This window comes from Rhea pennata, chromosome 1 (genome assembly GCF_028389875.1).
Source record: "Rhea pennata isolate bPtePen1 chromosome 1, bPtePen1.pri, whole genome shotgun sequence".
Taxonomy (NCBI): Eukaryota; Metazoa; Chordata; class Aves; order Rheiformes; family Rheidae; genus Rhea; species Rhea pennata.
In genome coordinates this window covers 100,307,657-100,331,074 of record NC_084663.1, presented here as the reverse complement: position 1 = coordinate 100,331,074, position 23,418 = coordinate 100,307,657, and the positions used below count along the sequence as shown (strand labels likewise).

Sequence of the window (23,418 nt, the reverse complement as noted above, 5' to 3'; positions counted from 1 at the left end):
TTTATACTGTGTTGCCACATGGGCTACTGGTCTTTAGCTCCTACTATTAGAGTTAGCCTGAAATACACTTTCACAAGTCCCATTTAACTGGGATTTCTCCTTCATGAAAATTTGCTTAAAAAGCAACATTAACTGACTTGAGTGCTATGATATCAACAAAGTTCTGCTGTTTTGTTAATAACTAAAGATAGTAGAAATGAATGCAAGATGCAGGAAATAACACCACCAACATTATAAAACTAAATATAAACATTATAGTAATTGTTGATGCTGACTTTCCATTAAACACTGTATCTCACTTGCGTAACATGCCAGACCACTTTGATCCTATAGTACATTTAGGTGTTGTCACCAGCCATCTCCACAGCTATGGATATCATCAGAGGGGCAAAGAGCATTATTTACTAGAAGACCATTTAGAAAACAAACAAACAAAAAAAAAAAAACAAAAAACAACTACATCTCACAAAGCATGCAATATGCATTATTTCGCCTCTACATCATGGAAAAAATAAAAAGACTTTCCTGATTCCCAGGTGTTTAGTAATCCTTTGAAGAGAAGACAACAAGGCAAAACAAAAATAAATAAATAAAAAAGAGACGGCGGAAAAAAACAAAAATTTTCTTGCTGCCAACATCTTTAAAAGGCTGGGGGAGGTTGCCAGACACTCTCTTTTTTACTCCTGCTTCAGACTCTTTTTGTTCTTTTTTCTGCAGTATTTTTTCCAACCTCTGGGTGAAAGAACATCATTGTCCCTCACTGTGATCATGGTAAAATGTGGATCAAAACAGCAGCTAGGGAGGATAAACCCTGAGCACTACAGCACTGAAGACGTGCCTTAACTCCTCTCCATTCACAGAAGCTTCTCTGGTAAAACTGTAATGTTCATTTGACTGATGTGTGCCATCATGTGGCCAAACTCAGTAACACTCAAATATCCCAAACCTTACTTAGTTCTCTTCTGTAATTTTACATATAAGATGAAAATGAAACAGAAAAAGACCTCACTGTGAAAATGTATTCATTCAGGCCTGTCTCTCCAGTAGGAATTCAAGATTCCTCAAGTGACATTGCCTTTCCTGTTCCTGAATAGTTGCTAGCAAACTGAATAAGGGTTGTAATCTTTGTACCCCTGGTAAGCATATTGCTGCCACAAAAATAAAACCCTAACGTCTTCAGAAAGTTCTGCATTTCTAGTAGATGCCATTAGATCCTTACAAATCAGAGAAGAGCTCAATCCTGCTTTGCAGCTGTGGAGAAGGTGCTGACTGCCCACCCTGCCAAATGAATCAAGCTGATTAGCTGTCTGGAGCTAACCGCCATGGGCCCAATAGGGAGCAGTCACCTTTACACATAACAGCACAAGAAAATTACAATTTCAAAAACATTTAGACACTTGTACTAAAACAGCAAATCCAGTCATTTTCATGAGCGTTGCTTAACACAATTTCATGCCCTCACAGCCTTGCTGAGTGGCATTTTCTGCTCCTTTCTCTTCACAAGGCTAGGGTGAGTGATTAAAGCTGGCAGAGCTGGCTAGCCCCAAACGTAGTGGGCTTGGCTGCATGGTGCTTAAAGCCACAACACTTACTGCTACCAAAAAATGGTAAGCACATGCCAGTCCTTGGGCAGGCAGTCACGGATCAGACTGGCTTGGTCACAAACACAGACTGCACTGTGGTTCAAGGATGAGCAACTGCAGTCACCTACCTCTCCTCGATTCACATATATAAATATTAGAGGCTGTAAAATAAGGCTTATACTAGAGAATAAAATGAAATATAAACGGCTTATCATACTCTACAGAATGAAGAAGGATCTGAGCTCCTGTTTAACATAACCATTTATTCATAGAGCTTGAAGCCAGATAAGACCATTACAATCATCTTTACTGACCTCCTGTATTTCACAGGCCACTAAATTTTACTCAGGTACCACAGAAGAAGTCTAGTAACTTGTACAACCAAAGCATGTCTTCCAGAAAGACATCAACTCCTGACCTGAAAACAACAGCAACTAAGAGTCCAAACACTTTCCTTGGCAGTTTGTACCAGTGATGATCACATACATTTTTAAAACTGTGTCTCATTATCACATTTGAGTTTGGCAATAGCTTCCAGCTACTGATTCGCTGTGTCTTTCCATGTTAGTTTGAAGAGCCCTTTTCTACCAGTATTTTATTTTCTCAAAGGCACTTACATATTGCAGTCAAATCATCTCAGAGTCATCTTCTTGACAGCTGCACAGATTGAGCACTTCCTGAATTTCTGCTAGAAGTCTTCTCCAGTCTCTAGAAGACTTTGGGGCCTGTTTTCTGCACCTGCCATAATTTTGAACATCAGATCATAAAGGTTAAAATCCTTTTGCTTTTTTTCCCCCTCCTACTCCTTAATTCCTTTTCAAAAGCCTGGCATCTCAGCAGCCCTTTCTGACACAATATTCTTGCCCTACTAAAACACCTGAACTGTTTTCTACTTGTGGAGATTCAGTTCCCCATTTCAAAGCTACTACCTGTCTTGCACTGTTTCTAAATCCATGCTTTACATGGAATCAAAAATCCGTATCATTTGAATGTGAATTTTGTGTGAATGGGCTCCAGTCAGTAAGTGATCTAGATCTGATAAATTGCCACTGTCCTCAATGTTATTTATCACTCTGATTGTCTTTACGGCACCTACATTTTTTTTTTTTTTTGCAGTCTTAGGGCTGCATTTATTCCCAGAGGATGAAGATGCCAAATACTGTTCACATAGTGTAGACTATTAAGATGCATGCCACTTTTTATTTGGGTAGTGACTTGACCATTGACAACTACTTTCCCATCTGGCAAATACTTAATACATAAAGGCATGTTCGACCAACCCCAGAGTGCTAAAACATTTAAGCAACTGTAACATTACATCAAACTCCTTATCAAAGTCTATGTCTATTATAACTTTGCAGTTGTCTTCACCAACAAAGGCTTAATCAAAGAAAATCTAAATTTGTTTGACAGACTTTCGCCAAAAATTCACATTTCCTGGCACTTAATTTTATGTAAATCTAGTCACTTCTTTATAAATCAACTCTGTATTACTTGTTCAATACTGAGTCTGAGATAGACAGACATCATGCGAACAGTTCTTTTTTTATCCATATCACCAAATTTGTTTTAAAATATATTGCAAAAAGATGAGCTCTCTTAGACAGTTCTAGAATTTCTCCAGTGTTCCAAAAGGTACGAAAAGAATAAAGAAACATGAGCTCATCTAAATCTTTTGTATCCTTGATAAAAGTTATCTTAAATCAGTAAGCCTAGGTGTTAATCTCTAAAAGGCTTTGTTCAACAGCCTTCTCAAAATTACCAGTAGATTAAAAAGTACCTCATTATCTGCATATGGTGTGAATGTATTACTTCCCTTCTTTCTCAGTACCAATAAGAAGTATTTATTGAATATCTCTGCCATTCTTGCATCAGTTATTGACAGCTTTACCTACTCACAGGCCTCTACAATTCTATTTTGTTTTCAATATTCTCTAAAATTTTTGTGGACATTAACCTCTAAAATATTGTTGTCAAGTCATAGATTTTTTCTAGGTAAGTACTGAGTCTTTCCAATCTTCTGCACTTCCTAATGTATAATCTACTTTGACTACTGTATTTCCTTCTTCCATTTGTTGCCTATTAGTACCATCTCTTTATTCCAGAACAGGATTTTACCTGAACTGTTTTTTATACTGTAGAACTGAGGTATCTTACCTATGTAAGGAAGTCTTTTTAACTCCCATTTTCATTCACTTTTTTTTTCCCCGTCCTCATTTTCCTTCCCAATTTCCATTTATTTTTCCTCAGCTTTCAGAAGTTAGCCCTCGAGGAGGGCCAGAAGTAGATGCTACTGTTCAAACAGCTCCCTCTTTCCTTTCTAAATCTCAGTAGGCAATAATTAGTAGTGCCTATAATCACCATCCTCCAGGCCAAAGACTAACACTTATTAATATATCATGCTGAAGTAGGAAAGGCAGCTACTGTGTCCTGAGTGCAACAGATATCATAGAGAAAACTGTAACTTGTAGTATTTTTGAAATTCTAACAATATTTTGCTACTGGCTGCATGACAAATTCAGTAGACACCACTCAAATTGAAGTAGCCCATAAACTATCTGTATTGCAGAAAGATGCTTAGACAACCCTTCACAGTATTCTGTAAGCTTAGTAACCTAAAAGAGACAATTATCTTCTTCCTCACTTCAAGCTCTGTTAGTTAGAACACCAGTGAATACATATTCAAGATTCTACACTTTCACTTTACCAAACACACAGCAGAACACGTGTAATGACCCCATACTATTTCTGAACATGTCATAGCCAGTGATTTTAACATGTGATAGATCAGATTCCAAACACCACTCATTTTACATCATCAGGATGTTAACAACCGGACATGGTAAATATAAAATGCACCTAACTACAGCAGTCCAGAATTTTAGGTTTAGCTAAGCTGCAGTCAGGCCCAAGAGACCAAGTGTGCTTTATGTACCCTCTGCAATATCCAGACCTTAGAAGCTGTTCTAAGTTATGTTTGATAATTTGGCTCTTCCTACTGCCCCTGTTCCAAACATTCCGGAGATCAAGTGACATAAAACAACTAGATGGACTCCAGTGTCTCAAGTTTCTCCTGTCTTAAGAGAACTTCGAACCAGGCAGCTGGACAGCCTTTATAGCCTCCTTACATCTCTAGAGTACCTATAATCACCAAAACATAGTGTCCACGCCAACACAACAGAGAATTGATCTGTAAATCCCTTCTCTCACACATAAAGACTAAAAATAACAAAAACCTATGAAATCTAAGAAGCTGTGAGCTGTATGGCACAGACTATCCGATACAGGCTTCGTCAAAAGAAAGTGAGATCCAGAGACACTGAATCCCAGAGGTGGAGACTTTTATCTTCCAATGAACATCTCGGTTGTTGAAGTGGTTCACAGCAAGGCAAAATGCATTTAATCACTGAAAACCCAAGTCACTTAGTAGAATGTTGATTTGTTTGCTTTGAACTTCTTGCAGAAGCAATTTGTAACTTGATGTTGTTCCCTGAGACCTGATATAACATGATCCTTGAGATAATCACTAACTGCTGAAAACTGTCACTAATTGTAAATTGAACATTATTTTCAGGAAAAGTACTTCAGAAAAGTGATAATAACAATTTATTCTGCAGATCAAATTAAAACAAAAAGTAACAACAGCCACTGAGTTACCAGTTGTAGACTTAAAAATAAATAAATAAAAGAAATTTACTAAACTACACCATACGTTTCAAGGAACAGCTGGAATCTCAAACACCATCTTCAGTCAGAAGCACCTTGGACAATATGGGTAAAATTCTCCCAATCTCAGCTTTAAAATACCCTAAACATCGCCTTTTCATCCCTTTATCATTACCTTCAAACACTCTGTCCCCAAATGTAAACGATATTTAAGTCATGTGTCAGGTTGGAGGTTGACACACTGGAAAGCAGCTCTCCAGAGAGGAACCTGGGAGTGCTGCTGCATAAGTTGACCATGAGCCAGCAATGTGCCCTTGTGGCTAGGAAGGCCAATGGTATGCTGGGGTGCATTAGGAAGAGTGTTGCCAGCAGGTCGACGGAGGTGATCCCGCCCCTCTCCTCAGCCCTGGAGAGGCCTCAAGTACTGCATCCAGCTCTGGGCTCCCCAGGACAAGAGAGACATGGAGGTACTGGAGAGAGCCCAGCGGAGGGCTACGAAGATGATCCGAGGGCTGGAGCATCTGCCCTCCGAGGAACAGCTGCGAGAGCTGGGACTCTTCAGCCTGGAGAAGAGAAGATTGAGAGGGGAACTTATCAATGTCTACAAATACCTTAACGGAGGCTGTCAAGAGGATGGGGCCGTGCTCTTTTCAGTGGTGCCCAGTGACAGGACATGAGGCAATGGTCACAAACTGAACCACAGGAAGTTCTGCCTGAATATAAGGAAGAACTTCTTCCCTGCGAGAGTGACAGAGCACTGGCACAGGCTGCCCAGAGAGCTTGTGGAGTCTCCTTCTCTGGAGAGATTCAAAGCCCACCTGGATGCAACCCTGTCTAACATGCTCTAGGTGACCCTGCTTGAGCAGGGAGGTTGGACTAGATGATCTCCAGAGGTCCCTCCCAACCTTAATGATTCTGTGATAAGAACAGGACAGAACTGAACTGATGCCATTACATTCTCAATCATCTATGACAGAGGACAACATTAAAGCATTTGTTTAAATTCTCTCCTGAATAAAGATGTTGTTCTAACCAGAGGTTTAATAGAGGCAAATGTCTGACTTCCACACTGAAGAACCATGCTTTAAATACATCTAAAACCTCAGTGTGAGAAACATGAAAGCCAGGAAGATTATATTATTTTTACTGTAGTGCTGAATCTGATCTCCCATCACAGAGTCAATCAATCAGCTCCTGTTTCTGTTGATCTTCCAAAGTCATGAAAACCAACCTTTCAACCAGAAAGGTCCAATACAAGGAAGATTCATCCTGCATTAATTGAACCAGCTACCTGGAAAGTTGTGCTGGAGAGAACTTTTGCAGGGTGAAGAAAAAGCGTTTCATTTCTATTTAGCTTCAGCCTAGCAGGTTACAATACTCTCACAATATATCCAATTTTGAGTGTGATTTTTGCCCATGAACTATCCTGTATTTGTTATCTGTCACAGGTCATTTAGCTTAGACAGGATGATAATAGTAGGAGGAAGTTGCAGAGAAAAAGAATGCTTACGAGTCATCATGTTGACAGTGAAGGACAGAATACATGTTATTTTGTTCCATCTTTTACGATAAGATAGCTCTCCAGACTTTATGTGCTTTGTGAGGTTTAGGATATTTCAGTGCACTTTTCTTAAAGATAGGAGAGGTGTCACCATGGCCATTCCCACACCTTATTTCCCTCAATTTTATCCTAGATATAGCTATGCCTGACCATTGAATCTGAATCAAGCTTATTCATTATAATAATGGACAGACTTTTCCATGCTCTAGTATACATTCAATCTTGTAAATACATACATTTAAAACTTTTATGTACAAATATTGAGCATGTAATCTGATTGATGGTAAAGTAATAAAACTTAAGAGAGCAGTGAATCATGAATGAGAAGTCTCCAAGAATAGAACTACATAGCACTTGTATTTTCTGTTTTCCTCTTCTGTAGCTAATTTTTAGCTTTATAGCCTTTGTCTAGGCAATCAATAAAAGGTTTTCACATGTCTTTTAATGTCTTGCTTCAAAGTTTATAGCTTATATTGTTTTCTAGTATGCTGTTGTCTGTGTTATTGTCATAATCTACTCTGCTTTAGTAGATGGCAATTTATCCTTTAATGCCTTTTGTATGAAGAATTGATAAAACTGATCAACTACCTATTAGCTAATGTCTCTTATTGCTGAATTCTTTGGAATGGCATGGGAATGCTATATAAAATAGTAGAAAGCTGCTAACTCTGGTAACTGACCTATTACTATCAGCAGGGTATGTTGAAATTCTAATTGAAGTAAAAAGAACAGAACCCTGAAATCCAAGGAGTCAAAAGCAAGCCTATTTCCAGCTGAGCTAGGAAGCACAATGTTTGATTCACCTCACCAGGTCTGCCACAGTTCTCATTAGGGGCTGCATGCATACTCTTCTATGCCAGGACAGAAGGATTGCCCTACCATCAGAACTGCCACATCAGACCCATGCCTAATATTTGAGCATAGTCACTACCAGAAGCTCAAGGAATTCCATAACACAGTTTTGCAATAGTATAATCCAGAGAGATTTTTTTTTCCTAAACACAGGCAATTGCTAATTGGCTTGTGACCTAAAGCATAAAGATTTGCATCTCACTGCAAGCTGCTGTGCTTTCCATCGATGACCACATTAAAATAGACTAAATCAACTAGCAGAGTCTCTCCTCTGGTCTCTCCTCTGGTTGTTGGATTCAGCATACTTTAGTTTTGGAAACTGTCACTGATACATGCAAATAGAGATGCTTGTGCATCTTCATTAGCTCTGCAAATCTGGGGAGATGTTCTTTTTCTGATACAAATCTAAGCCAAGAGAAGCAGAGCATCACTGCTATCATCTGGAAATTGCTAAGTCTCTCTTATCTTAATTCTTAGTTGTAGACTACAATTTCTATGACTGGGATCAACTCCCATGCATCTTTACACATGTACTTACTAGTTCTTCTTTCTCCTCTCAGACAATCAATGATATTTTAAAACTACTTCAGTTAAGAATATAGCTGCTTTGACTCTTATAAGGCTGTTCATATATTTGTTTTGGTCACAAGAATTGGCCAGCTGTACAAGTTATCTACCTCATAGAGAGTGTATTTAGAAGTACAGGTAAGAGCTATCCTATATGAATTCCTGAAGTTCTCAGAGTAAGTCATAACTGACATCCCATTCATCATCCTGAAATTCTGAGAATAGAAGACAGATGGACCTCAAAGTTGAAGGGAATCCTTCAGACAGAAATCACTTAAAAAGTAGTAAGTTAATAAAGCATGGAGATTCTTACGCAGAATAGTCATCAGGCTCACGTGCTGGGTTTTTGCTCAGACGTCTTTAAATAACTTCCTAAATAAATATGAGAATTTAATTTTCCTGATAAAATTAGACCGATTAATCAGGCAGCACAGCAAAGGATATATTTCCCTTCTATAAGGTGAAAAACAGCTAAGTTATGATAAAGAATTTATTAGCAAGAAGAGTTCTCCTTAGACTTCCTTGGGAAATGAAGGGCAAGCCAATAGTAAAATATTTTAAAGTTCATTGTGGGCTTTTGGAGAACTGGTGAAATGTGCACCATCTATCAAGATTATTAAGATGAAACTATTAACCCTCTGACAGTTTAATAACCATTCTTTATGTTATAATAACACAGGGCCCCTTTGGGATCAGAGTTCCAATTTTGGAGGCAGTGTCCATCATTTGTCAAGGAAATTGAACCTTTGTGTTGAGCAAAACAGCAACAGGACTAGCCTCCCCCACTGTTTCCTCCCCTAACTACATAGCCTGCAGGTTCGGGTCCAGGTCTCTCTCTTTTTACAGGTCTTTTGCTGTAAATAGAGTCATTTGGTCTGCACCCTGCTTGTGGGATCACAAATCACTGGGCTATAGGAACTAAACAGAACAGAGGGTCAATGAAGTTGGGTCTCACAACCTGAACACTTCTGCAGCTCATAAGCCTTTAGACCTTTTATAGCATTGACATGTTATGGTAGCAGATAAACACCAAATCCCAGGCAACTTATACCAGTTACCCTTCTTTTCAGTTACAAAGAGACCAGGCACAGTGTGCAAAATAACACCTTGGTGTAGCAGCCAGAAAGAGAACTTTCATGCCCTTTTGCACACACTTTGTGACAGAAGCTTGGAGTATTAATACTCATACCATGCATGGCTACTGGCACACATACTTGTGTTCCTATTCCATCAGGTTTAACATTCAGAGGTTTGCTGGAACACAATGGCATTCTGGAATTCACAGGAAAGCATCTTTTTTAAATCTTCATTAAGTAGCACTGCAGTCCAGTGCTCAGCACTAAGGAAGGAAGCCCCAAACACTTTGTATTCTAATGCAAGCTGAGAGTTGCTATTATCTGGGGAGGAATCTGACTGATTACTTTTTCCCTCTTCATAATTTTCCAACTGTCTACTTCCAAAAAACCTTACTTTCATTGACCTATCATCTCCAAAAAATATGAACAAAGGCAACATGCATTAGGGTAACACACATAAGGAGCTTAAACAGTTCCCATGATGCAGAATGCAGTTAGCTACTCTGTTAACACGTATTCTTCACAGGTTTGCAAATAATGTCATATGCAACAGTGTGTCACCCAATCGGCAGATAAGCTATCTTCAAATTAAGTGTTCCGAACTGAAAACTCTTTAAATTGTATCACCCTTATGTACAAATAGACGAGCTTCCATCTTACCTTTGTTTAGCATAATCTTTCTGTAATACCAGTAAATACAAGCTACCATACAGTTACGCAACACAAGGAGGGATGGTCTGCTTCGTTAAGATCCTACTGTGGGACTCAAAACCTCCTAGTTCATCGTCAGGTACTTTCCCAGAGTTCCTACGTGACCTTGGGCAAATCACAGAGGAAACACTATGGTAAAACAAAAGATTTAGTGAAATGCCCTTGAACATAATAAAACTGTTTTGTATGAATAATTGACTGAACGGTATTTCAAAAGTATTAAAGACATGATATTTGTCATCTTCAAGTGAGCTAGTCAGTTACTCATGGGAGCAAAATACTGCTCTGTTACTAAATTAATCCATGAAGTATTATTGTCTAATCACTGATAAAAATTAAAGTGTAGTGGAAAACTAAAAAATAGAAACATTTTCAATTCTTACAGGTTCACCTAGCAATTTGAGTACCAAGGACTGAGGTTGAGGACCACAAAAACTTCTTACTTCTAAACTCATGTTCAAACAATGGGTTTCCATAGATTTGAGAGTTTGGTCTCCAGAGTGTTTGAAGGCTAACAATAAATTTATCCTTGCTACTTCATCTATAGTATATTTCACTTAAGGTTAAAGACCTGCTGCAGACTTCTCCAATTCAGAACTAGTTCTGAGTGGCTGTAGTAGGTATAAATTGTACAATTGTAGAGATAAACTTGCATTAACAATCAGTCAAATATAAGTGAAAAATTCTTCAATGATGCTAACTTTAAAAGTCTATACTAAGAAATAATCTGCACCTCGTAATTCAAGATATCTCAAAATACATAAGAAAAGAGGTCTAGAGGTGGTAGAGAAATGTGCCTCTCAGACTTATTCTGGACTTTCTGTTGAGACTGAAGGGAAACAAGATGATGAATTTGAGCTGGGTTGGTGTTCGGCTTAAATCATGAATACTTCTTCACTCCTCTTCTGTAACTCTCTCTTCTGGAGAGCTGGGTGGAGAGGAACCTCCTGAGGTTCAACAAGGGCAAGTGCAGAGTCCTGCATCTAGGCAGAAATAACCCGAGGCACCAGTACAAGCTGGGGGCTGACCTGGTGGAGAGCAGCTCTGCCGAGAAGGACCTGGCAGTGCTGCTGCTATGGTATCCTGAGGTGCATTAGGAAGAGTGTTGCCAGCAGGTCAAGGGAGGTGATCCTGCCCCTCTCCTCAGCCCTGGAGAGGCCTCATCTCAAGTACTGCGTCCAGTTGTGGGTTCCCCAGTACAAGAGAGATGTGGAGGTACTGGAGAGAGTCCAGCGGAGGGCTACGAAGATGATCCGAGGGCTGGAGCATCTGCCCTCTGAGGAACGGCTGTCAGATTGGTTAAGCAGGATTTGCCCTTGGTGAATCCCTGCTGGCTACTCCTGATCACCTTCTTTTCCTCTACATGCTTGGAGATGACATCCAGAAGGAGCTGTTCCATCACCTTACCAGGGATGGAGGTGAGGCTAACGGGCCTATGGGCATGAACAAGAACACATATGATTGTCAAAAGCATTAACCTTTGTTCAGAAGAGCTGAAGGCTAGCACATTATTTGTCCCTGGGAGAAGCAGGACAGAAGAATACCCCAGGGTTCACAGAGTCAGCTATGGTCAAGCTGAATCCCTATTCTTGCACCTGTATTAGACTAAACCAAACATACTGTTGATGCCAGTAGGCCTATGGCAAGCTGTGCGTACCTTTACCTTTGTGAAAGCACTCTTAAGCATTCAGTTGTGGTAACACACCTGCCTCTGAATGAACTCAATGAAGCCTTGCTCCAAAAGGGCTGTCTGGAGTGTCTATAGTACTTCTATGCTGTATCATGGCCCAAGGAAATGTGCTATCAGACTATTAATATATAGCAGTTTATCACATTGAATCAAAGGTTTGAGGAGATTTGGCATCTTTTTTTTGCCCTAAGCCTCCCTACTACACCGTAGAGAGAGGGTCTGCATAGGTTTTCTCCCTAACATTCCTCTCTCCAGCTTTCTGCTACAGACTGAAATACACTGGAAATCTGCATCCTGGGATGTGGAAAAATACCTACTGCTTTTTGAAATCTCAGAAGTACTGTATATAGTTCATAAAAAGAAGAGGCAAACAGAATATGAGAGGCAGAGATCTGAAATTATCAGCATGAAAAGAGAGTCAAAATTAGCCTGATTTTAAGAAAAAATGTTTTGCAGTGAACTCCATCAAGGCATTTCATTTCCCGTGGAAACTTCCGAATAGCCTAAAGGCATTCTTTGACCAGCTGTACAATACATCAGCTACATGTCCTCTGAGTGAAAAGGGTCTCGCAACAGAAGCACCTGCAGGATATGTAACAACACCCTTCTATTTCACATGTTTGTTCAAGGCTACCATGCAGTTCTACTGGCTCATCATTTGCATTCACAATGGACAGCTGGCACCATCTAAATGAAACACTGAATTTGTTTGTGCTGTCATTTAAAAAAACAAAAACAACAAAAAAGGAAAGAAATGCCTTCAAAAAGTTCTTCCAGATTCTGAAATGTTTAATTGCACTTTCAACTGCCAATCAATCAAAATATATTGGTTTTCATGTATGATGAGCACTAAGGAAACAAAAAATAAACTTTTGCAATCTCCCAGAATACCGATAGACCAACTGCCAAATCAGGGAGTTTGGAGAAAGAAGTATGATTATTGCAAGTGCCTGCTTCATTAACAGACCACAATTCAACGGGAAAGTTAACCATATGTTGCACTTTAATAAGGGAATGGAGAGAACAAAACAGAAAGCCTTGTATTAAATCTTCTAACAACATATGCATCTGCCAAATTATACAGGATAAAATCTTACCCTTGCTTATGCTAGCCAAAACATTTCCACTGATTTCAGATGTAGCTGTGGCCTTGTCACAACCCAAGTCAAGGTCTCACTTCCAAGCTCATCAGACTGCCATGGTTCAGCCACCTTGGGTCCCTGTTCTCTTAAAGTTCTGTTGGCCTGCAAGGCTTCACATTAGTACCATCACTTTCATCACCCTTGCTGGCAAATCTGTTGGTTAAAGAATTTATTTCAGTTCTCAGAATGGCTTTGTGATTCAACCACCTGTGCCCCTGCAAAATTTGAGCACATTCTTCCCAAAACTCCTGCATCACAGTCACTGTGGCTTACCCTGCCAGGCTGCAGCAATGGCCTGTGAAACTCTGCCAGGGAAGAGGAGTTGGGTGTTGAGGCAATCAGCAAGAACCCAATACCCAAAGACAAAAAGCAGAGCAGGTCCAACAACAGTAACTACGATCAGCTGAGAGTTCAGTTATCATCAGACAAGTCCATGGTGTTGGGGCAGGCCCAAGGTGAAGCTGGAAAGTCAAGCCAGCAAAGCAAAGCTGGGGTCAGCAAAGTACACGGCTGGACACAAACATACCTGCAATATAGCTTAGCCAAGGGCAAGAGCCTAAGTTAAATGCAGCTTCCAGGCAAGATGCAGGGGGTTCCTAACAATGTCTCTTCCAGCTCGCTCTCAGCTGTGTTCACCTGAGTAGATGTACAGTCACAAATTTACAATGTGTCAGAACTGCCCCCAGTGTAAGCAGCTAAATCCTGGAGTGGGTGAGAGAGGTTGCAGAGCCTGTTGGTGTGCTCAGGACCCTGACACACCTCTCTGTAAATAATTGTAGCTCAATTACTCTCCCTTTAGAAAACACAAGAAATAGCAAGAGTCAGGTAATATCATCGCAACACTGAATACCACTCCCTATCTTAGCAAGTTTCAACTCTAAACCTGCTGGAATCATTTTGGGGGTGTAGAATAGTTCTCAATGGGGGAGCAGCAGAAACTTCTTTAGGAAGTTTCCAAGGACAAGTCTTTATTTCTGTATTACGTTAGGTCTTCTGTATGTAAGATGCAATCAGACTTGCTCAAACAAGAATGGAAAAATCATGAACAATTTTCATGTTTCTGAATTCACACTAGTCCTGCACATGCTGGCGTGAACTATCAGATTTCAAGGCACATTTCTCAGCATTTTGTTTTGGTAACTGAACTAGTTAAGAAGTATTTCCTAGGGCAGTACAGGAGAAATTTCAGTCAAAGTACAGAAACTAGTGTAAGCAATTTGAATAACTTCTGCAGGGTAGACAAATCCTAAAATGGACTATTTACAATCTGCAGTAGAAACATTGGTTTACCTGTCACGCCTACACATCATGTTGCCAGTCTGTTCTGAAAGAGCTACCATCACAGGGTATGTTAGTTTGCCACTCCAATAAATTCCTTCTTTACCTTTATGCCAGTGAAAAAAATTAAGCATTTCTCCAAGATACTGTGATGGAGATGCCACAGGAATATAAAAGATCGTACAAACTTAACTGATTAAAACAAGCAATGAAGCCTTCATACAGTACAGATGTTATCATTCTTTTCAACAGAAAGGAAATAGTGAAAAAGCAAGAAATTTATGAAACTTGCCCAAAGTTACATGTTCACTCTGAGAAATAAGCAGAAAAATAATGTTTGAACTCATGCATCCCCAAACTGCTTTTACAAGTTTATCTTTTGCACAACTGTGACGGTACTCCTTGTGATCTGATATTTATCCTCAAAGAAACGGACAAAAGCTCCTCAGTGCAGGGTGGACAATGAGCAATAGCTAATTTACATTGGATTTACTCCTTTGATGTTGCTGTTGTTCAAAGAGACTTTTTATCAGTTTTGTCTCTGTTGAGCGTTATATATCACAGCTATTTCAAAAACACATCACATGACCTTCCTCAGAAGTATTTGTAAAGTGTTCATTCAGACATTCAATATTCTTCCTGTATGATTAGTAACCTAAATCATGGAATGACTTAACTGGATGACTGTGCAAGACAAAGCATCCTTAAATATATGGCCTGACAAAAGGCACGATCACTTTCATAGTGCACACAGAACACAGTGAAACTAGTACTTGTCTAAGTATATCCAGTGCTTCTATTTTTCTCCCTTTTTGCTGTAAGGCTTTAAATGCAAAACTGAATCAAAGAGTAAAGTGAATCTACAGTTTTATTCAAAAGAATATTTGTGAACATTGCTTGCCAAGTTTACCTTGCTTTGCTCGTTATTATTTGATAGCTCTTCAGTATACCACCGTTAATGATCTGAGCTTGTCTTGAATTTATAAGTTGGAGTTAAGCTGTACCATTCTTCATTACTGATCCTTTGAGCCTTATATTTACCTCTCTGACCACATCATAAACAGTTTTGCATATCAAAAACAAGTTCGCGGACAGGAAGGAACAAGACTAAGCACAGTGTCTGAGAACAGCTGTGAAAGGCAAGTCTAAAGATGTGACTCTACCAGGAAAATAAAGGAAACTTCACTGTTTTATAAACTTCTGATGATTTTTTTAAGTAACTTTGGAATTTATGAGAAGCACATACTGGAGATATTTAACAGTCCAATGATAGATTTATTTCCAATGGGAATATAGAATCCAGATCTGTTTTGTGCCGGGGGGGGGGGGGGGCACATCACCCTCTTCTTCAGTATAATTCAATACTCTGAGATCAGCAGAAGTCTTCATGACTTCTTCCATCTTTTGTGACTACATTCATAGTGGGTAAACAAATATGTGGTTGCAAAGAACCAGTATTTCTTTGGCAAATAATGCAGACAATTTCTGAATATTGTGAAGAACTGCTAATTGTTACTAGCTTTCCCTTTTGTTAATAGTACCAAAGATTTAAACTATGTAAAACTTCTGGACTAGTGAATCTATTTTAAAAGCCACTTATTTAATACTGAAACATCAGGGAACAATACCACTGATAAACCTCCTGTTGTTAAAATAAATATTGTATTCCAGTTTGCATTTGTATTTATTTTTAATGCAAACTGCTAAAGACTTGTTTAACAGCAGGAGTCTATTTATCTGCACAAAGCAGTCTCTTGTTTACATGTTATCACTTGTTATGTCTGCATATTAACAGACAAAAGAAAAAGCTGGACTGAAACTGCATGGGTCTAACAGAGGAGCACTCTTGACAGAACAGACTAGAGGTTATGATTTTTTAAACACATTGTTTTATGAATTGCCAAATGATTACAACAGTCAGAATTTTAATAAGGTTCATAATCATGTCTGGTGCACTCTGATTTTAAGAAATATGGTGCAATTGTTTGCATAAATAATACAGAATTCTAGACATGTTAATTCTCAGAACAATTTAATTAAGTCAGAAGAGAGAGGGATGAACTGGATTTCCTTCCACGATAAATAAAGAGCAAATTTCAGCATCAATAGCTAAACACATATCAACATCTTCTTGGTCATCCAGTTTTTGGGATGGTATTTACCAAAGTGTTTAGTATTGACATAGTACTGCTGGCTTTGGAATCAATGTTTGACTTGTTTGACTCATCCAGTATTTCACCTATATTCAGCAACAAATTTCTAAATTTCTCTGAAGGCCACCCATACTTGGATCAAGACAGTGTCATTATATCCTTGTGATACCGATTCCTTTCACTCATGCCTTCAACTGAGTATTTCATCAGAAATGTAATTCCTCATTTCATACAAACTGTACAGTTCAAATTCCGGTCCAAGAACTAAAGAACTGATCCTAAGCTCAACGTGAGAAATTTCATTGGCATCAATACTTCTGCATTTGGCAGACAGACATTTTAATGCATATGTAGACATCAGTTTTCATTGGGTATTCTCCTAATTTTATTACTGTATTATTTACACAATTGAGTAAAATAAAATCCACGGGATTAAATGCTCCATTAGGCTTTGCTTATCATAAGTACTGATTCTCCATTTTCATACATGATTTTTCTCTCACCACTAAAACCAAACTCAAGTTTCAAATGAGCAATATTGAAAATTTCTTCTCAATTAGCTAACTTCATTGCTAATTTCATCAAGGAAAATTTCAAAACAAAGACTTTTCTTTTTATGTATAGCTTCTTTTCTGTAAGAAGTCAGGAGACAAGTCTTCCATTTGCCAACAAGTAGTATTTTATTTATTTAAGTATCCCATGGAAAAATAACCATAATGTTCTAATATTGCTCTGAGCAAAATTATGTAGTCCAGTTCAGTGTGATACAGCAAATACATCTTGAAAGAAGTATCTGAATGAATTTGTATAAACAGCCAGCCTCACCATGAACTAAAATGTGACAGGGTTATGACCTTAAAAATCTTGTATTTCCCTTCCTTCAAGCACTGCTAGCCTGTGCTCCTTGTCATCTCTGAAGTGATAGATAGAGCTGGAAAGCAAGATCAGAGTAATTTCTGTATCAGCTATCCCATTTAACATAGAGAGATTATTTTAAATGACAAAGAAAGAAAAATGTGCATCAAAGTTATGTCCCACAGGTACTAGTTCAGGCAATGACTTCTAGTCTATATGAGGAGGACATTTACTATTGTAGGCTATTCTTGGAGGTGGTTTGAGTCTGCTAAATACCAGATATTTTGCCTTTTGCTTTAAAAATGCTTTATTGAAATTCATTTCTTTTTTGGTGCGTTTTCTCAGAGGCTTTACTAATATGTGGATTTATTTCTGTTCAGAAATCCTGTGTTAACAATTACATTGTGGTAAGCATACAAGCTTCTATTAAAAAAAACTGCCACCACCCTGCAGTCATAGGGCCATCCATTACAGTTTTGGGCTGTGTTAACACAGCATAATAGAACATTACTGTAGAGCAGAAGGTTTCTGTGCAAGGAAGCAGATGGGAACTCAGTGCCACGTATTTTCTGCTCTCAAGTAGATTTTTAAGACTGATCTGTTCTCTCTGTGGAAAACCCACAGTGGGCCTGTATAAATAAAAAGCCTTAACCCAACAAGACTCCATGCCAAAAACTATCTAGAGACTGGAGGGACTGACCAATCTTCTCTCCTCATATTTCAAGCTATTTGTAGATGAGATCCTTTCAGTTCTCCAGTGCAGAGGTTGAAGCCTCCGCAGATGCTCTCCACATCTCCCATGTGAGCATTCCTTACCTCCTACTAAGCTAAATCTTAACATGCTGTTATTCTTTTCCATTCTGTCTTGGCTGGACTAGCTTTGGTTATCATGGGGGAGAAATTAACATTTGCTAGTCATCACACTCCCAGACTGCCTCAGGTACTTTCCTCGCTTTGACTTTCTTCCCCCATATGTAGCTCTGATCTTAATCTCTTCTAATGCTGATCGCTCCACAGGAAAAAGAGCAAGGAAAGATCTAGCAAAGTCTCCAATTCACCTAATAGCCACATTCTTCCTCAATTTAGCCACACTGGAACCAGTTATAGTGATGTGAAAAATTCATTATTCTTCTTGATTCATGACATATTCTTAGACTCTTTACAAGTTTGATTAATTGAACAGATTTTTTGATTTGGAGTAATTGATTAATTTGAAGAGACATTTGCTTTACTGTTTCAGCTGCCTTGATTAGCATGTGAAGAACATTTGAAGATGAAGTGCTATGGTATCTATCACAGAAAACTCAAAATCTGACTTTTTCTAAAGTCTCAATCAGATGGGAATTTATTTATGAATATACTGTAATAGACAACGTATCTCTGTATTAACACAAAAAGGCTGTATATGAAAGTTCCCCTCTAGCACATACCAGCACACCTCTTTCGACATCAATGAAGTTATATGGATTTACACCACAGCACAATTTGGCCTTCAGCAGGCATCTAGCTAAAGAGATAAGATACAAGGATCTCTTCAGAGTCACATTTCCCATATGAGGAGTGGTGCTCAGGCCAGCCCCTTGCACCTCCTCATTGCTGTGCTTCATGTGGCTGCAAAAGGCCTTCTCTGCCTTCCACCACGCAGTGTGTGCAGACCTAGCCCTTCGGCTAACAGGTGACCCAACGCATACTGTCCTGAGGACGCAAAGCATGAAAGCAGCAGCAGCACTAAACTCTGGAGCTAGATGTCTCAATTCCCAAAGAGCCCAGCTGTACACAAAAGCTCCGTCAGGGGATAGGGTGGGGTTCAAGAACTTGCACAGCCTAGGAGCATGCACCAAGCAAAACACGGGTAGCTCATATTCTTACAGAACGTGGCTGCAAACACCAAGTATTGTGGCTGTTTGCAGCTCCCCTGAACAACATCCAAAGACAGAGATATTCATCTGCTTTGTGTTTCATTCTCTGCTCTAAAAGCTGGCAGCAAACTGCACACCTGCCTTTTCTCCATAAATATTTTATTTCCAGGAAAGCCAGGCTGTTTGTATTTTTGCTCAACAATGTACTAGAGGAACGCTGTCATTGTCAAGAAAAACATAGTTACAGAAAGCTACTGTAGACAATCACAGCACTATATACATGATTGATTCCAAAATGCTAAGCAAGGAATACTAGCAGAAAGCTTTGCTGAATGATGCCAGTGTGCTCCATCAGTTGGTTGTATCTTTTATGTTTAAAAAAAAAAAAAAAAAACTATGGATAAAGATGACTCACTGCAAACACACAAAGCACTAAAGGAGCTACCATAGCAGAGAATAATGAAAAAGAAAAAGGCAATTATCGGGTTGCTTGTTTTGGCACATGTCTGAGAAATGTCTAATGCCATCATATCACAAGATTACAAGTAGCAAAACCCTGCACCAAATCAAAGCATCAGATACATCTAGCATCAGTTCCAGTAACTGGTGATGCTGTGCAAATATGAGCATACAGAAACACACAAGTCATTTAAGCAACATTATTGTCAACTTTAAAATGCCTGGATTTCTTGCTATGCGCACACACACACACACACACAAAAAAAAAAAAAAAAAAAAACCACACACACACACACACCCCTCTACCCACCCACTCATTCTTACCAGCTGCGCAGTTTCTTGAACACGCTATGTAGGCAGCCATCACTTTTACAGTGCTACTCATTTCTACTTCATATTTTTACGCTCATGTCTATCACAGGGGCATATAAATATCTTCTACCAATAACCAGCACACTTGAGGAACACAGTACTTCCTTCTTCCCTATGTCAAAATTTTATTTTGTTATTTAATATGTATGGTGGTGGTGGTTTAAGAGATGTATTTAGTTTTACGATTGTTTTTACAGTTGAAAACTATTATATCAGTATTAAAAATTCACACATCAGTTTTTTGAATTCTCTAAAATAAATGTAGAATCCAACAAATACACATATTTGTACTCAGCCAAAGTACTTCAGCAAACCAAAAAAAGTATTCATAATAATTGGCTTCCAATCAACCAAAAATCACTGAGCTCAGTTGATAAACAAGCTGTGCCTGCATATTTCTCTATTCTCCTGCCTTTGCCTCTTTTCTATGTTCACTGTGTAGACTCTAGAGGAAAACAAAGACAGCCAAGAAACAGGAAGCGCTGCAGGACTATAGCTACAAACAATTCTTTCGGTGCTGCTGCTTCTGCTTTCTGTAGACTACAGAGGACTGGGACACGGACTGGATGGTAGGAGTGAAAAAAAAAAAAAAAAAAAAAAAAAAAAAAAAAACAGGCCCGAGATGAAAAAAGACGGATAAAGATGGGAAGTTTGAATATCTAAGAATGAAATCAAGAAATTTTTGAAGAAGAATCAAAAAAATAAAGAGCATAGAGGTCTTGGTATATATTCACATTATTTTTTGTAGAGCAATCGTTAAGAAAAAACTGTGTCACAAAAAAAAGTGACCAATTTTTAAATGGACCATATGTGAAACCACACAGACTTAAGAGTTTTTATGTATTATTGTTAAAAACATCTCCAGGATAAGCCACAGATCATTTTTAAAGGACAAATGGACTACTGCTCGGAAATCAATGAGTTCTAGAGATATTGCAAGGAATTCTTCAAGACTCTTATTTCCCAGCAATGAGAAAAAGAAAATCAACCAAAAGAAATGAATGTCATGGTCCTTTCACTACTCCTTTTTCTGAGACGTACATATATGTGTGTATATACACACACAGTGCACCAGCTCTCCTAAGTATATACTGCGGAAATAATGGAAAATTAGAATCTGACAGGAAGTGCTAGCAAAACATGACAAGTTCTGGTAGCAGAACTGCTTGTTGAGGGAGTGTCTGAGGATGGCTTAGGTGAATATTTATATGTATATTCAAAGTAAGGCAACTGTTGAGCCTCTGGTCAGGAATATTTTTAAAGGACTTAAAATTCATCAGATTGTTAAACTGCTCAGCTGAGATCAAGGCAGAGGAAACCTGAAGATTTTAAGATGGCAAGAATGTGTTGGTATATTTCTGCAGTATGCGGAAAAACATTTCTGTAAACAATCCATTGAAAAGTTGTGGGCCCTGGGTAACTATAGTTAAACTGATGGAGGTTGTGGGTGTACAATCTACATTATTAATGATGCATTTCTACCCTTTCTTTTCCTGAGCAGAAGTATTTGCAGAACAGTTCTCCTGTTGTACAACAACACCCTGCTTCCAGCCCCATGAGAGTCAGAGTCATTGAATGGGGGGAGGGAAGGAATATTTACATATATACACACACACACATTGTATAAAAGAATGAATGGAATTTCCAGTTTTTCTGTCTAATAACCCTATATGCCTTTCAAAATATCCACGTTCTTGAGAAACGTTTTTGAATAGAGCTTGATGCTTTACTGAAATAGCTTGCATGGCTCCTTAATGGGAAGGACAGAGAATTTAAGATTAGCCTTCACTTGATCTTGAAAAATCAAAACACTCTGTGGAAAAAGCATAATGAAGCCATTACTACAAAGCATAACATTTATTATCATATGGAAGCTGCTGTGCCTGGAAGTTTAAGTTTGTAGGATGAGGTATAAGTTCTTCTAAAAATTCCAGGTGCTTTCCTAAAAAAAGTGATAGAATGAAATCTCAGATAATCTTTTAATTTTAAAGGGGGGAAAAAAGTTCTGGAAGAGTTGCTGCTACTTAGAAATGTGTTAGGCCCTGCAACTGACACATTAACCTTGGTCAAATCACTTAATTTCTCTCCCCCCCCCCCCCCATTTGCTTAATCACAAAATAAGAATAATGTCTCTCGCTTCACAAAAAGAGAGAGAGGTTTGGAGATCTCCAGGGATAAGACAGCACCTAGAACTGTAACATTCTTTTTTGCAACAGTCAGGTATATTTTATCAGTTGTTGGATGAGTTGGAGTTCAGAGGATTAAAGTGCATCAAAAGAAAAGTCTTCATGACTGTAAGGTGCAGTCTATGTAAATACACCAAGCTACAGTCTCCTCACGCCTCAGCTACTTAATAAAAGGCATGCAACCAAGCCACCACTCTGAGCTGAATGCCTCTAACTTATTAATTCCTCACGGACAAGATAAGGAGATAGGAAATCTCTAAAGCATGTAAATTCCATTGTTTTAAAGTGTAAGCTGTTTTAAAGTGTAAGCTCTTTTAACCCTGCACAGTCATGCCAGACATTTGAAGAACTCTGTCAACCCCTGAATGTCAGACAGCATTCTCCTAATTTTGTTGTTTTACTTCAACACAATTTGTCTTTAGCTAAGGAACAGCTCCCCTCAGAGAGTCAGCTGTACAATTCAGCAGTCAGTAAAGGCAAGAAAAATTTCTAGGCAAGATTCCATATTTATGTAATAGAAGAAAATGAAGAAAGCAATTGGAATCAGCTGTAAATGACATGACACGTATTTAGAATAATGAGATCATCTAACTTCTGCCAGACTTGAGCATGCAAAGGCACCCAACTTTCTGAATTTCTGAATTTTTGGAGTAGAGGGGGTCTGCAATCCACACGTTACACACAGCCTGTTTCCCAAGTATGAAGAAGTCCTCTCAGAGAAAGGAAAAAGTTCCTTTCCCCTCACCCACACAAAGTATCTTCAGAGAAACTCCAAGAATTTGTTGGAATCTTTATCCTGTCTCAACAAAATTTGTTAATTAGCAAAGCTATTTTAAAAAGCTCTCTCTGAAGGTGCAGCTTGATTCTGGGACTTTATATGACAGAACTCCAAAAATAAAAGAAGATTCATCTACCTGAGCAATGAATACATGAACACTTCACTGGGCTTTATCTAAAGCAGCATCCAGCCCTCTTAGATTATAAGTACTGCAGCAGGAGTTCTTCCAGAAATAGGAATTTGTTGCTGACAGCCAAAAAGAACATGTAAGGAGCACAATTCTCTTACCTCCATCAATATTACACTTCTAGAGTTACAGGTTCACTGAAACAACTTCTGATTTATAGCAGCTGGGAACAGAAACAGACAGTGTAGTTACAGGATGCCACACTGACCACCAAGTGCAGCTAATAGCACAGCTTGAATGTATAGAAGCAAAACAGGAACAAACTACTGTGGTTCTGAATCTCAATAGAGAAACATCCTGATCTGCTCCATGACTTCTCCCCATCAGGTGTACATGAATTCTGCTGACACTCACCAACTTCAGCATGCTGTCCCATGTAAAAGTAATGCCAGTTCTGTGAGGTTTTTTTTTTGTTTTTTTTTTTTTTTTTCCCTCCCTGGATT

The 23,418-nt window shown here is 38.7% G+C and overlaps 1 protein-coding gene across 1 annotated transcript in view; it reads right to left on the bottom strand.

Annotated features, from left to right (window-relative positions):
* Positions 1-1,832: 1,832 nt before the first annotated feature.
* The window catches only part of NSUN3 (NOP2/Sun RNA methyltransferase 3), a 66,891-nt gene continuing 45,305 nt past the window's right edge, over positions 1,833-23,418 (bottom strand). Inside the window, exon 9 of the mRNA XM_062574138.1 lies at positions 1,833-2,321. Coding sequence (XP_062430122.1) covers positions 2,272-2,321 — 50 coding nt within the window. The 3' untranslated portion in view covers positions 1,833-2,271. The remainder of the gene's footprint in view (positions 2,322-23,418) is intronic.